The 16,259-nt window shown below is 37.1% G+C and overlaps 1 protein-coding gene across 4 annotated transcripts in view; it reads right to left on the bottom strand.

Moving 5' to 3' along the window:
* The window catches only part of MICU1 (mitochondrial calcium uptake 1), a 230,453-nt gene that overhangs the window by 165,097 nt on the left and 49,097 nt on the right, over positions 1-16,259 (bottom strand). For all 4 annotated transcript variants that reach the window (XM_046026571.1, XM_046026570.1, XM_046026569.1 and 1 more), the window contains exon 3: positions 3,326-3,500. In XM_046026571.1, the coding sequence (XP_045882527.1) occupies positions 3,326-3,500 (175 nt within the window). The remainder of the gene's footprint in view (positions 1-3,325; positions 3,501-16,259) is intronic.

A 16,259-nucleotide genomic window follows, 5' to 3' on the forward strand; every position in this document is an offset into this window, starting at 1 on the left:
TTGGTTAAATTTATTCCTACATATTTTCTTATCTTTGATGAAAGACAAAGTTTTCATTGTACAGATCTTTCATTACCTTGGTTAAATTTATTCCTACATATTTTCTTGTTCTTGATGCTATTATGAATGGAATAATTATCTTTATTTCCTTTTCAGGTAATTCCTTGCTGGTGTATAGAAACATGTATGATCAATTCTGTATATTGAGTTTATTTCCTGCAACTCTGCTGAATTTGTTCATCAGTTGCAATAGCTCTTTGATTGAGTCTTTAGGATTATCATTATATAAGATCATATGATCTCCAGATAATAACAATTATCCTTCTTTCTTTCCTATTTGGATGCTTTATATTTCTTTGTCTTTCCTAATTGCTCTACGTGGAACTCCCAGTACTATTTAGTGAAAGACTGTTTAGAGTGGGCACCCCTGTGGGTCCTCTTCCTCATTACAAAGGAAAAGATTTCAACCTTTCAGTGTTCAGTATGATGTTAGCTGTGGGTTTGTCATATACTGCCTTCTGAAGTTGAAGTTAAGTTCCTTCTCTACCCAATTTGTTGAGGGCTTTTATCACAAAAAGCTGTTGTATTTTATCAAATTTAAAGAACTCATACAATTAAAAAAAAATCTGATTTAAAAATAGGCAGAAGATCTGAAAGGTTATTTTTCCAAAGAAGACATAGAGATGACCTACAGGTACAGGAAAAGTGTGCAACATCACTAATCGGGAAAATGCAAATCAAAACCAGAATAAGAGGGACACCTGGGTGGCTCGGTGGGTTGGGCCTCTGCCTTAGCTCAGGTCATGGTCTCAGGGTCCTGGGATCAAGCCACAAAGTTACAAAAATACAAATACTCTATGATTCCACTTGCAGGAGGTTCTTTTAGTATTCAAAATCATGGAGAAAAAGCAGAAAGGTGGTTTCGAGGGGCTAGGGAGGGGGTAGTAAAGAGTTACTGATTAATGGGTATAGATTTTCAGTTTCATAACATGAAAACAGTTATGGAGATGGGTGGTGAGAAAATGCTGACACTCTGTGAAGAAATGTACATTTAAAGATGGTTAACATGGTAAATGTGACATTTTAACTATTTTACCACCATAAAAAAAAGAGGGGAAGAAAAAGAAAAGAGGCCCCAGGACAACAGGGGAAGAACTATTGAGAAAAAATATAAAGAACAGTTATAAGATATGCAGTATAGATTGTGAGGATGCAAGATAAGAGTTCCAAGAGAAGAGAAATGGCCATGAAGCAATATTGAAGCAGTGTGTGAGAATTTTTCAGAATTCAGGACTTGATGTGTCAAAAGGGACAAGAAAATTGAAAATTAATTAAAAATCAAAAATCAAATGAAAGAAGATAAAGTAATATAAGTATTAAATGAAAGAGGAGCACGTACAACAACAGTATAACATAAACTGATTGATAGGGCTGTCCTAACTCTTTGGACCTGGGAATTTTTTTTTTTTTAATTAAAACAAAACACACAAAACAACCAGGCCATACATGACATTAACAAATCACAAATTAAAGCAAATGGTTCACCTCTGAAAAAGAGGGGGAAAATGGGATTGGGAAAAGTATACAGCAATGTATTTTTTATATTCATTTTGTTTCTTTAAAAAAAATGAAGCAAATATAGTCAAATGTTAAAACCTGACAAAAATAAGTGTCAGATATATACGTGTTCATTATAGTAGGCTCTATTTTTTTCTCACTGAATATTTGAAATATTACATAAAAATCAAGACAATATAAAAGAACAAAACCAAAAAGCTTAAGAGAAAAGTGAGGATGTCAAAGAGCTAGCCTGTAGAGGCTAGAGCAGTTTGGTGTAGCAGGGAAAGAAGGTGAATGGCAAAAAACAGAAACAAAAAACCATGCTCAAAAATGCAATTTATTATTTTATTAAAGGTGGAAAAATCTTTAACATGTCTATGTATACTATGTAATAAATGAAAAGACAAAGAGTAACCGAGGAAACTGGACAGAAGAAAAAATAAGTGTTGAAACAGGTTCTTGGGGAAACAGGATGACATGTGGAATGGTTATCCTTGAATATGGAAAACAAAGCTCTTCCACTCAGACTACAGTGAAATAAGAATTATTTCAGAAATAGATTAGAAAGGTTTTATAGAAATGGGAATTACAAATTAAGTACATTATATTGATCAAGCTTTCATTTTTATCTGCAAAGTATGAAATATGGTCACTGTTAAGCAGAAAGCAGAAGAAAACAGAAAGTTCAAAAATAAATGCTTATTTGGGTAATTTTAGCTCTATTTTATAAAATGTAAAAACTATAAATGAAACTGCTGGCACAAGATAAATTGAAACTTTACTCAAATTCACTCAGGGCAAAAGATTAAATAAATATATCATTGTGGAAACACTGGGATAGTTGACGATTAATGTATCATTTTTGTTCAAATTAACCTCAATCAGAAACAGATTTGAGAAATGAAGAAACATATTTAATAATTTCATCCAAACAAACAATCCAAATTTCTCAAAGGAACTTTTTTTGCAAATATATACCCACCCACCCAAACACGCATGCAACACAGAAATAACTCAAATTATCGTGCTACACTTATTAGCTACATTTTATCAAAGGAAGAAATTCCCTGAATTTCAACATTAACATGCAGATGTCTAAGAAATTCATCCTTTTGACTTTTCATTACTCATGTCTGACGAATTCAAATGCTCAGTATCACAGGCATACTATACCGGAATTGAAATTTTTTTGAGGTAGAGCTCTGTAACAGCAGGTTGTGTTAAAGATATTAAAAGCTGAAGTCATTCAACGTTTATACTATCATCAAAATTAGTTGAATTTTTGGAAGTATTTGTGTATTTCCAAAGAGAGGTTATTCTGCCTTTACAAATTTGGCATCATAAATCAATTGTACCAAAGACTTCACATTTCCAAGAACATTTAGCACCAGAAAGATCTGGAAAGCAAGAATCAACTAAAGTAGTTGTATTAAAAGAGTGAAGAAAATATATGCAAATCCTGATTATCAATTCTAGATCTCTTCGCTAGATCCATTAACTTCACATTCCAGGACTATATTTGCCATTTTAGAAAATGACAGAAAAACACCTGTACCCCTGGGGCTAAAAATACATTATATGTTTATAAAAAAAAATAAAAAAATTAATAAAAAAAATAAAACGACAGAAAAAAATAGCAGAGAGGTAGCATCACTGTAAGGAGAATACGAACCATCTGAAATGAACTATAAAAGAGACTAAAATGCATTATTCTAATTTAGAATTAACAACAGCTTTGACTAATTTATAAGACTGTGTTCCATACTTTTCTGTCTCTGAATCCAGAACGTTTCTTCTTTTTCTCTTCTGGATGAGACTCAAGACAAACATCTGCAGCTTTTTTTTCATTGTTACCAACTTCTCCTTCATCCTTATTCTTCCCTTTATAACCGACTTCACTCTTTAAGTTGTTTACGGATGGTGGAGATTCTGCAAGCGCTCTGGATATGCAAAAAAAAAAAAAATTGCATTAATCAAGAAATAAAGATTTTCAGATAGTTTAGCAGAAGCAACAGCAATGAAATTTGTGAGAACTCCATGAAGAGGTTCCTCAAAAAGTTAAAAATAGAACGATCATATGATCTAGCAATTCCACTTCTGGTTATATATCCAAAAGAATTGAAAGCAGAGTCATGAAGAGATTTTTGCACATTCATTATTCACAACAGCTAAAATGTTTGAAGCAACTGAGATGTCCACTGATAGATGAGGGATTAAAGATAATGCGTCATCTACATACAAAAGAGTAACATTCAGCCTAAAACAAAGGATATGATACTAAAAGCACAGGCAACAAAAGAAAAAAGAGACAAGCAGGATTACATGAAACTAAAAAACTTCAGGACAGCAAAAGAAATAATCTACAAAATGAAAAGACAACCTATGAAATGGGAGGAAATATCTGCAAACCATATATTTAATAAAGGGCTAATATTCAAAACATATAGAGAACTCTTACAACATTATAACAAAAACCCCCAAATAACCTGATTAAAAATGAGCAAAGGAAGTGAACAAAAGATACATCAATAGCCAACATATATATGACAATGTGCTCAACATCATCAGGGAAGTGCAAATTGAAACTGCAATGGGATATTACCTCATACCTGTTAGGACAGATAGGATAAAAGAAACAAGAAAGATAAGTGTTGGTGAGGATGTGCAGAAAAGGGATCCCTGGTACACTGCTGATGGGAATGTAAATTGATACAGCCACCTTGGAAAACAGGATGGAAGATTCTCAAAAAAAACTAACAATAGAAGTACAATATGATTCAACAATCCCACTTTGGATATATATCCAAAGAAACTGAAATCAGGATCTCAGAGATCTATATTCCCATGTTCAATGCAGCATTATTCACCATAGCCCAGACATGGAAGCAACCTAAATGACTATCAGTCAACAAATTAAAATGTGATGTGTGCAACACTTACACACACACACACACACACACACACACACACACACACAGAATACTATTCAGCATCAAAAAAGGACATCTTGCCATTTATGACAATACAGATGAACCTAGAGGGCATTATGCTAAGTGAAATAAGCCAGACACAGAAGAACAAATACTATACCACTTACATTATGAATATAAAACAGTCAAACTCATAGAGGCAGACAGTAGAATGGTGCTTTCCAGAGGATGGGCAAAGGGGAAAGGAGAGATATTAATCAAAGGGTAGACATTTTCAATTACACAAAGTAAATAAGTCTGAGAGATCTACTGAACAGCACAGTGCCTATAGTTAACAAAACTCTATTGTATACTAAAAACTTTGCTAAGGGGTGGGGGGCGGGGGTGGAGGGCCTGGGTTGCTCAGTGGGTTAAGCATCCACTCTTGATTTCGGCCCAGACAGTGATCTTAGGGTTCTGGGATTCAGCCCTGTGTCAGGCTCTGTGTTCAGTGCGGAGTTTGCTTGTCTTTCTCCCTCTGCTCTGCCCTTCACACACACAATCTGTCCCTCTCTCTCTCTCTCTCTAATAAACAAATAAATAAATAAACTCTCTTAAAAATTTGCTAAGAGGGTAGGCCTTATGCTAAGTGTTTTATCACTAAAACAACCTATAATAATAACAAATAAGAGGGTGGGAGAAAACTTCTAAAAGTGATGGACAGGTTTATGGCATAGATTGCAATGTTGGATCACTGGTGTATACTTATCTCTAACTCCTTTAATTTGTCTGCATTAGTTATGTACAGCTTCTTGTATGTCAAAAAATTTTTTAAGTAACTCTGAAAGAAAACTAAAAAAGGAAAGGAAATTGTATCACATGCTACAACATGGATGAACCTTGAGGACATTATCCCAAGTGAAATGAGCCAAAAAGAAAAATAATCTATGATCCCACTTGTATGAGGTATCTAACATAGCCTATTTCACAGAAACAAGAAATAGAATGATGGTAATCAGGGGTTGCAGGGAGGGGGAACAGAGGTATTTAATGGATAAAGAACTTCAGTTCTGTAGGATGATAAAATTCTAAAAACCTGTTTGTCAACAGTGTGAATACACTTAACACAACCAAACTGTACACTTAAAAACAGGATGGCAGTGCCTGGGTGGCTCAGTCATTAAGCATCTGCCTTCGGCTCAGGTCATGATTCCAGGGTGCTGGGATCGAGCCCCACGTTGGGCTCCCCACTCAGCAGAAAGCCTGCTTCTTCCTCTCCCACTCCCCCTGCTTGTGTTCCCTCTCTCACTCTCTCTCTCTCTGTCAAATGAACAAATAAAATCTTAAAAAAAAAAAAAAAGTTAGGATGATAAATTTTGTTATTTTTTAAACACAAAAAAATGAATTGAAAGAATAAATGTGGGGCCAAAAGACTAAAAAATTGGTATTTAAATAAAAACACGTACATAAAAAAATTCTATATGAAGACATAAATCTGATGGACTTACCAGGTTAATTCAACTATTAATAGCAAGAAAAAAACTGAGATGTTTGGGAGAAGCCCCTCTAGCTGATTAGAGATTGAAAGTGAAACTGTATTCTATGATAAAGTTTTTCCTAACTTCTTCATCCAAGCTAATGACTCTATTCTTTCAAATTGCTACATGACTTAGTGACTAAACCATATCACACAATTTGTTATTTTACATTTCCAAAATCTATCTTGCTCTTTAACCTTTAGTCAAATGACTCTGTTCTTTTTACCAACCAAATACTGTCAAATATCAGCATTGTCATGTGGTTCAACATAGTATGATCATTAAGAAACAGGCTACCCAGAAGAAAGAAAGAATAAAAATTAGAGTGTGTGTGTATATATATAGAGAGAGAGAGAGAAAGAGAGAGAGAGGGAGAGAAACTAAAAAAAAAAAAAAAAAAATAGAACAGATCAATGAAACCAGAAGCTGGTTCTTTGGAAAGTCAACTAAAATTGATAAACCTTTAACTAGGCTTATCAAAAAGAAAGAGAGAGAGAGAGGGAGAGAGGGAGGGAGGGAGAGAACTCAAAGAAACACAATCAGAAACGAAAGAGGAGAAATAACAACTGACACCAGGGAAATACAAAGGATTCTAAGGGAATATTATGAAAAATTATGTGCCAACAAACTGGATAAGCTAGAAGAAATGGATAAATTCCTAGAAACATACATATAACCTCCCAAAACTGAATCAGGAAGAAACAGAAAACTTGAACAGACTAATTACCAGCAATGAAATGGAACTGGTAATCAAAAGTCCAGGACCAGATGGCTTCATAGGTGAATTATACCAAACATTTAAAGAAGAGTTAAAACCTATTTTCTCAAAATGTGCCAAAAATATGGCACCGACACAAAAACAGACACAGAGATCAAGAGAACAGAATAAAGGGCACAGAAATAAACCCACAATTATATGGTCAATTAATTTACAACAAAGAAGGAAAGAATATGCAATGGGAAAAAGTCTTTGCAACAAATGGTTTTGGGAAAACTAGACAGCTCCATGCAAGAAAATGAAATCAAAGCACTTACACTATACACAAAAATAAACTCCAAAGGGATCAGACACCTAAATGTGAGACCTGGCACCATAAAAATCCTAGAAGAGAACACAGGCAATAATTTCTCTGACACTGGTGGTAGCAACATTTTCTAGATATGTCTCTGAGGCAAGGGATAAAAGCAAAAAAACCCTAGTAACTACTGGTACTACATCAAAATAAAAAAAGCTTCTGCACAGCAAAGGAAACAACAGAACAAAAAGACACGGGGTACCTGGGTGGCTCAGTTGGTTAAGCGTCTGCCTTCGGCTCAGGTCATGATCCCAGGGTCCTGGGATTGAGTCCCACATTGGAAATATGCTTCTCCTTCTCCCTCTACCCCTTACCCCAACTTGTGAGCTCTCTCTCTTTCTGACAAATAAATTAAAAAAAAAAAAAAAAGACAACCTACTGAATGAGAGAATAATATATCTAATAAGGGGTTAGTATCCAAAATATAAAAGAACTTACACAACTCAACACCCTAAACACAAATAATCCAATTAAAAAATCAGCAGATGACATGAACAGACATTTCTCCAAAGAAGACATCCAGACAACCAAGAGTCACCTGAAAAGATGCTCACCATCACTAATCATCGGGGAAATGCAAATCTAAAGCACAATGAGGTATCACCTCACACCTGTCAAAATGGCTAAAATCAAAAAACACAAAAAACAACTCATGTTGGTAAGGATGTGGAGAAAAAAGAACCGTTGTGCACTGTTGGGAATGCAAACTTGTGCAGTCACTGTGGAAAACAGCATGGAGGTTGCTCAGAAAGTTAAAACTAGCATACCATATGATTCAGTAGGTCCACTAGTGGGTATTTACACAAAGAATATGAAAATACTAATTAAAACAACAGATGCACCCCTATGTTTATTGCAGCATCATTTGCAATAACCAAAATATGGAAGAATCCCAAATGCCCACCTATAGAAGAATAGATAAGAAAGATGTGGTGTGTACACACACACAGGAATACTTCTCAGCAATGCAAAAGAATGAAATCTTGCCATTTGCAACAATATGGATCGATCTGGAGGGTATAAAGGGTATAATGCTAAGTGAAATCAGTCAGAGAAAGACAAATGCCATAGGATTTCACTCACATGAAATTTACAAAACAAAACAAATGAACAGAGGGAAAAAGACAAAACAAAAAAACAGACTCTTAAATATAGAAAACAACTGGTGGTTGGCAGAGGGGAAGGGAGTGGGTGGCTGAGTAAAATAGGAAAAGGGGATTAAGAGTCCATTTATCATGATGAGCACTGAGAAACACACAGAATTGCTGAATCACTATACTGTACACATGAAACTAATATAACACTGTATGTAAATTAGACTGGAATAATAATTAATTAAAACTTAAAAAAAAAGAATAAGAAGAGAATGGACACTATTCTTTTAATCATCCAGGGTTTCCAAACCAGTGCCTTACACAAAGTATTCAATGTGTCTATGGCTGATTAAGGAACAAAAATCAAAGTCCTCATCTATACTGGATCAGAAAAGGGATTGGAAAATACACACTGGGATTAAAATACTGCAATATGAGAAAATTCTTAATGCATTCCTTTCATATGACTATTTAAAGAAGATAAAAAATAATAGTTATTTCATTTACTTACAAATAATATTTTATGCATACGAACAAAGGCAAAGAAGTATTTTAATTTTAAGCAAGAAAAATAACTTTTTAAGGTTAAGCCTATAAAACACATTTTTAAAAAGCAACAAGAAAATAACTCCCCACCTGGTTCAAAAACAATCTTTTTTAAAAAAAAAATTTATTTTTTTAAATAAAATTTTATTTATTTATTTGACAGAGAGAGACACAGTGAGAGAAGGAACACAAGCAGGGGGGAGTGGGAGAGGGAGAAGCAGGCTTCTGGCTGAGCAGGGAGCAGGGAGTGGGGCTCAATCCTAGGTCCCTGGATCGTGACCTGAGCCGAAGGCAAATGCTTAATGACTGAGCAGAGCCACCCAGGTGCCCCCAAAGTAATCTTTTCATCACACCTCAAATTTCCTTCAACCTTGACCCTAACTCATCAAGGTTAGATCATTTTCCTGTTTATTTCCCTCTGAAGAGTTTGTGGAACCAAATGATTAGGGGCTGATAAAGTGGAGACCTAAGGTATTTATTCACAAAGAAAAGAGACAGCATTCATTCATTTCTTCATTCAAATGCTATAGGAGCTACACTAGTTGCTAAGATAAATATAAATAAGACTGTCTGTCCTTAAGAGAGTCACAGTACATAGGGAAAACAGATAAGTCAAATGGTAAAGAATATATAAAGACAGAGAATAGGGTCAGGAAAAGCCTCCTGGAAAGGTTGAGTCATAATCTGATTTCTCAAAAACCTAACACTCTAGAAGAGAAAATCTACAGACATTCAGTGTCATTTGGTATAATCTCCTAATTTGGTATAATCTCCTAACCACATTGCTTTATTCAGTTCATTTAGTTAAACAGCATTCATAATCTCTTCTGAAAAACTTGACCTGAATGCTGCTCGTGTGTAGTAGGTGGGTTACACCCTATTACATCCCTACAACTTTTATCACCTTAGGAATTGCACATTTCCAAGAGTGGTAAAGATATAATAATACAGTGATTTAAACATTATAGAGTTGGTGACATATAATGATGTATAGAAAGAAGACTTCTGCTTTCAACTACGATGGAGTAAATACACCTGACTTGCCTTCCCAGTGTAAGGAAAAATACAGAAAATTTAACAAAATATATAAAACATGTTCAGATATTGAACAACCGACAGCAACTGTCTGAAAAAAATTAGACCTATAATTGTCCTGAAGTTCTATTTGGCGACATTTCCAGATCAGGAGCAGGATTCCAAGCAATATGGAGTGACCGACCATGCTAAGTTGAGAAGAGAGAGATCACAGTTTGGAGAGGCTGAGGTGGCAGGAATGTGTGGCGAAGAGGCCAGAGAGGAGGAAGTTACACAAAGACAAAGTTCCATGAACCTAATAGGGTCTCCCTTAAGTTAATAGTTAAATAGTTGGGGCGCCTGGGTGGCTCAGTGGGTTAAAGCCTCTACCTTCGGCTCGGGTCATAGTCCCAGGGTCCTGGGATCGAGTCCCGCATCGGGCTCTCTGCTCAACCGGGAGCCTGCTTCCCTTCCTCTCTCTCTGGCTGCCTCTCTGCCTACCTGTGATCTCTGACTGTCAAATAAATAAATAAAATCTTTAAAAAAAAATAGTTAAGTAGTGCATTCTTAGGAGTAAAATATTCAATGTTGGGCAAAGAACAATTACCAAAGAGCTATAGGCCAAATACTTTTCAGAACTTACAAGCAGGAAATGTTCAACCTGTGATAAATCATTGAACACTCAAAGCATTTAATAAACACACCAGATGGGCCATGTCTTATTAGTAGGGCTAAATTAGCCCTAGAGCAAAGAATACTCTATCTAAACCATGCTGACAAAAATAAAATAAAACAGCAATAAACAACAATAAAAACAAACAAAAAAAAAACAACTTAAAAACAAGCTTTGCATGATCAGAGTCTTCAATAAATTAACTGCCTACGAATACAAAAATCAATATACTTTTAAAGGAAAACAAAACAATTCAGACACTCAAAAATGTTAACATACACAATGAAAAATATCTAATACGGTAATTATTAGATGTCAGCAAGATGGCAGAATACAAAGTCCCAGGCTTTGACGACCCCAGAAACACTGATTTAACAACAATATACAGATCAAAACACCTTTATGAGATTCCCCGCATCCAATGAAGAAGTTGTAGTACACCAGGAAAAACACAATGCCGAAGCAGACACAAGGAAACGCATATGAGGAGCAATTTCACTTTACCCTTGTCAGCCCCTCCCCCCAGGCAGGAACAGCTCAGCATCTCCTACAGGAAGGAATGAGAATGGAAGTGTGTTCAACATTCTATCAATTCAGAGGGCTGCTCAAGGGACTAGTTTCTGTTCACCTCACTTGGAGTGCTGATGGAAGGTGGCATAGTTTGCATTCCTGAGGGTGGGTAAGAAAAAGAAAAGTAGGGGCGCCTGGGTGGCTCAGTGGATTAAGCCGCTGCCTTCGGCTCAGGTCATGATCTCAGGGTCCTGGGATCGAGCCCCGCATCAGGCTCTCTGCTCCACGGGGAACCTGCTTCCTCCTCTCTCTCTGCCTGCCTCTCTGCCTACTTGTGATCTCTCTCTCTGTCAAATAAATAAATAAAATCTTTAAAAAAAAAAAAAAGAAAAAAGAAAAGTAGGAGGTGGTTTGTGGAGCTGGCACAGCTTGGCACAATCAGGAAATGACAAGAAACAAGACTTCTCCCTCAGGAGGGAGGGAAAGAAGTGGAAGGTGTGTCTGATATTCTAGTTTTTCAGAAGGATGTCTGAAAGACTGGTATGTGCCTCACCTGACTTGGGGTGGGAATGGGGAGCAGGCATACTCTGCCTGCCTGGCAGCTGATGAGAAGAGACAGGAGGTGGCTTGCTGCTATGCACAGAGAACTTGCAGTGCTGCAGAGAAACACCAGAGGGAACAAGAGATGAAGAGCTCCTGAAAAAGAAACTGGCAAGCTTCTGCCATTGAGAAACTGCCCTCATAAACCCAGAGAAGCTGTATTCTCCCCAAAAATGCTTCAGAGGCACCAGAATCTGTAACTGGGCTGATTGCTGTATGAAGCCAGTCTATAAAGACTGGGGTATGTGGTTGATTCTTCAAAAATGTGAATCTTGGGGCGCCTGGGTGGCTCAGTGGGTTAAAGCCTCTGCCTTCGGCTCAGGTCATGATCCCAGGATCGAGCCCCACATCAGGCTCTCTGCTCGGCAGGGAGCCTGCTTCCCTTCCTCTCTCTCTGCCTGCCTCTCTGGCTGCTTGTGATCTGTCTGTCAAATAAATAAATAAAATCTTAAAAAAAAAAAATGTGAATCTTAACATAAAGTTGCAAGACACATGGAAGTAACAGAAATGTGGCCCAAAAAGAGGAACAAAATAAATCTCCAGAAACTGACCCTAAAGAAATAGAAATATTTACTACTTGAAAAAGAACTCAAAACACCCATCATAAAGATGCTCTATAAGCTCAAGAAAAAACTGCATTAAAAAAACTACCCTCAGGACACCTGGGTGGCTCAGTTGGTTAAGCAGCTCAGCAGGGAGCTGATTCTCCCTCTGCCTCAGCCTGCCACTCTGCCTGTGCTCGCTCTTGCTGGGCTCTCTGACAAATAAATAAATAAAATCTTTAAAAAAACAAACAAACAGGGACGCCTGGGTGGCTCAGTTGGTTAAGCGGCTGCCTTCGGCTCAGGTCATGATCCCAGCGTCCTGGGATCCAGTCCCATATCGGGCTCCTTGCTCAGCAGGGAGCCTGCTTCTCCCTCTGCCTCTGCCTGCCTCTCTGCCTACTTGTGATCTCTCTCTCTGTCTCTCGCTCTCTGATAAATAAATAAATAAAAATCTTAAAAAAAATTATAAAACTAACAAACAAACAAACTACCTCGAGTTTTTTGCTTTGTTTTTTTTTTAGATTTTATTTATTTAATTGACAGAGAGAGATCACAAGTATGTAGAGAGGCAGGCAAGATGGGCGGGGGGTAGTAGGCTCCCCGCTGAGTAGAGAGCCCGATGGGGGGCTTGATCCCAGGACCCTGAGATCATGACCTGAGCCAAAGGCAGAGGCTTAACCCACTGAGCCACCCAGAAGCCTCAAGAGAGTTTTTTAAAAAAGAAAATTCTGGAGCTGATGAGTACAATTACAGGCCTGAAAAATTCACTAGGGTAGCTTAAAAGCAGACTCAATGAAGCAGAAAGATAAACTCAAAGATAGATCATTTGATATTATCCAGTCAGAGAAACAAAACACAAAGGAAAAAGCCTTAAGGGACTTATGGAAAACCAATATATGCCTGAAGGAGAAGGAAGACAAGAAAAGGGTAAAAAAAAAAAAAAAAAGAAAGAAAGAAAGAAAGAAAGAAAGAAAAGTTTATTTAAAGAAAATATGGCAAAATACTTGAAAATTTGAAAACTCAAATTTGGGGAAGTTAATGGATATCCAGAATGAAGAAGTTCAACAGACGTCCAAGATGAGGAACCCAAAGAAATCCATGCTAAGACACATTATAATCAAATTGCCAAAGTCGAAGAGAATTTTTAAAGCAGGAGGAGAAAACTGATTCATCATGTACAAGGGGAACCCATAAAACTATAAGACCTTGTAGTCCATAAAAGAAATGGGATGTAAGGGGCGCCTGGGTGGCTCAGTGGGTTAAGCCTCTGCCTTCGGTTCAGGTCATGATCTCAGGGTCCTGAGATCAAGCCCTGCATCGGGCTCTTTGCTCAGTGGGAAGCCTGCTTCCCTCCCATCTCTCTCTGCCTGCCTCTCTGCCTACTTGTGATCTTTCTGTCAAATAAATAAATAAAAATCTTAAAAAGAAAAGAAATAGGATATAAGATGGAAGGTGCTGAAAGAAAAAATTACCAACCAAAGATACTATATTTGGTAAAACTATCCTTAGAAATGAAGGAGAAAGAATGTTCCCAGATAAACAATGCTGAGGAAGTTCACACCACTAAACCTGCATTACCAAAAAAACAAAACAAAAAACCAAAAACACCCTAAAGGGAGTCCTTCAAGTTGAAATGAACTATGCTGCAACATGAAAGCATTGAGTATAAAGTTACTGGTGAAGGCAAATATATAGACAAATACAGAATACTGTTGTCCTATAATGATGATGTGTAAATCTCTTTAAATTCTATAACAGAAGTTCAAAGATCAAACATAAAAAAAAACCTTAAGTATAAAAATATGTTAATGGATCCACAGTATAAAAGATGAAACTTGTGGGGCACCTGGGTGGCTCAGTGGGTTGGGCCGCTGCCTTCGGCTCGGGTCATGATCTCAGGGTCCTGGGATCGAGTCCCACATCGGGCTCTCTGCTCAGCGGAGAGCCTGCTTCCCTTCCTCTCTCTCTGCCTGCCTCTCTGTGATTTCTCTCTGTCAAATAAATAAAATCTTTAAAAAAAAAAAAAAAAGATGAAACTTGTGACATCAGTACCATAAAGGGTGAAAAAGGAAGGAATAAAAGTACAGAATATCTGTATGTGACTGAAGTTAACTTGTTTTGTACTTTCTAAAAATAATGTATTTTGGGGGCGCCTGGGTGGATCAGTTTGTTAAGCGTCTGCCTTGAGCTCAGGTCATGATCCTGAGGTCCTGGGATCGAGCCCCACATTGGGTTCCCTGCTCAGCGGGGAGTCTGCTTCTTCCCTGCTCTGTGCCCTTCCCCCCTGCTTGTGCCCACTCACTCTCATGCTCTCTCTCTCTCAAATAAAATCTTGAAAAAAACCCCACACATTTTGTTAATTTATCCTTACTTTTTATACTGGCCATCAACTAGAATAGTCAGCAAATTAGTAAGGTCTTTTTCCACAAGCTTTGTGGACTCAATTCTACAATTATTATTATAATTAGTTTTCTTTACCCTTACCTGAAAGTATATTTTACACAAAAGCATATTTTCAAAGCAGTTTTTATTGAGCTATAATTGATGATAACATTTTATAAGTTTAAGGTATACAGTGTGTTAATTTGATACACCTATGTGTATCAATCCAATTGCCACCATTGCATTATCTAAAACCTCCATGTGCCCATCACATAATTATCACTTTTTTTGAGTGAGACCATTTAAAATCTATCTAGTCTCTTAGCAGTTTTCAAGTATACAATACTGTATTATTAACTATAATCACAGTGTTGTGCCTTAGACCCCAGAACATATTTACACTCTGAGTGTAGTTTGTACTCTGACCAACAACTCCCCAGTTACCCACCTTCAGCGGGCCAGCTAGGCTGAAGGAAGGCAAAAGAAAAGGTGGCTGCGAGCAGTTCCATTCCCAGAGAAAGTTCTTATGGAACCTTGCCCTTCTGGCACAAGCCCTACAACTAGTAAATAAACTCTCATTATGGCCCAGGTGCTTTTGAAACTGCTTCCAATATGCTGGGTCTCAGAGTAAGATTGTTGATGGGCCTTTAAAAAAAATTTGTTTTTTAAATTTTTGTTTGTTTGACTGACAGAGATCACAAGTAGGTGGAGAGGCAGGGAGAGATAGAGGAGGAAGCAGGCTCCCTGCGGAGCAGAGAGCCCGATGCGGGTTTAAAATTATATCCCGCCCTCTTTCAAAAAGAACTCTAAATCTCACTTCTTAGGAAAACAATTTTAATTTCTGCTCATTTCCCAATTTTTTAAGAGGATGGAAAAAAGATATAAAATTAAATGGCGAACTCTATGCCTCCATTCTAACAAGATAACTCACAATCACTTTAGAGTTTTTGCTACTGATCTTGAGCTCAGTATAAGCATGAAAATCGCAACAAGTTTTTTTATTTCAAAACTTGAGAATAATTATAAGTTCATCTCTTTATAGCTTCTTATATGCCACAGCAAAGGCAGAAAACTGTTAACAATCTTTGTTGAACACTAAAATCTCGGCACTTGGTATATTTTTTATTTTGAAACATTCATGAAATTAGAATCTGTGGTAAAAGCATATGCTTTAGAAGAAGCATCGTATTGAGGACACACTCAATATGTAGATTTTTCTGCTTTTGGATGCTTTGGAAGATAAGATTGTCTTATCTTATTCTTTTTCTGGGAGTAATATTACCCAAAAATACCATAAATTAATAATAAAAGTAAAATAACCTAAAGTTGTTAATCAGCATTTAACCTGAACAGTATAAACAAAGTGACTCAGAGAAAGAAAAAACTTTTTTTTTAAAGGTTTTATTTATTTATTTGACAGACAGAGATCACAAGTAGGCAGAGACGTAGGCAGAGATAGAAGGGAAAGCAGGCTCCCCGCCAAGCAGAGAGTCCGATGTGGGGCTCGATCCCAGGACCCTGAAATCATGATCTGAGCCTAAGGCAGAGGCTTAACCCACTGAGCCACCCAGGTGCCCTGAAAGAAAAAAACTTTCTTAAAGTAACTTCTTAAATCATCAAACAACTGCTAAGGTACAGCTGCTGTCACCTTTGGTGTTAGACTAAGCCAAAGACAATGCTATATGCACCTGCATGGGGTCCTCTAATTGCATTGCAGGAAAGCATCCCTGAAGAAATCACTAAGCATTTACTATTTATTACACTGAAAGGACAAAAGGTGCATTTCCTATTCCTCCTTTCCTTCTTTTGCCT

The sequence above is a fragment of the Meles meles genome, chromosome 13 (assembly GCF_922984935.1).
Source record: "Meles meles chromosome 13, mMelMel3.1 paternal haplotype, whole genome shotgun sequence".
Lineage (NCBI taxonomy): Eukaryota > Metazoa > Chordata > Mammalia > Carnivora > Mustelidae > Meles > Meles meles.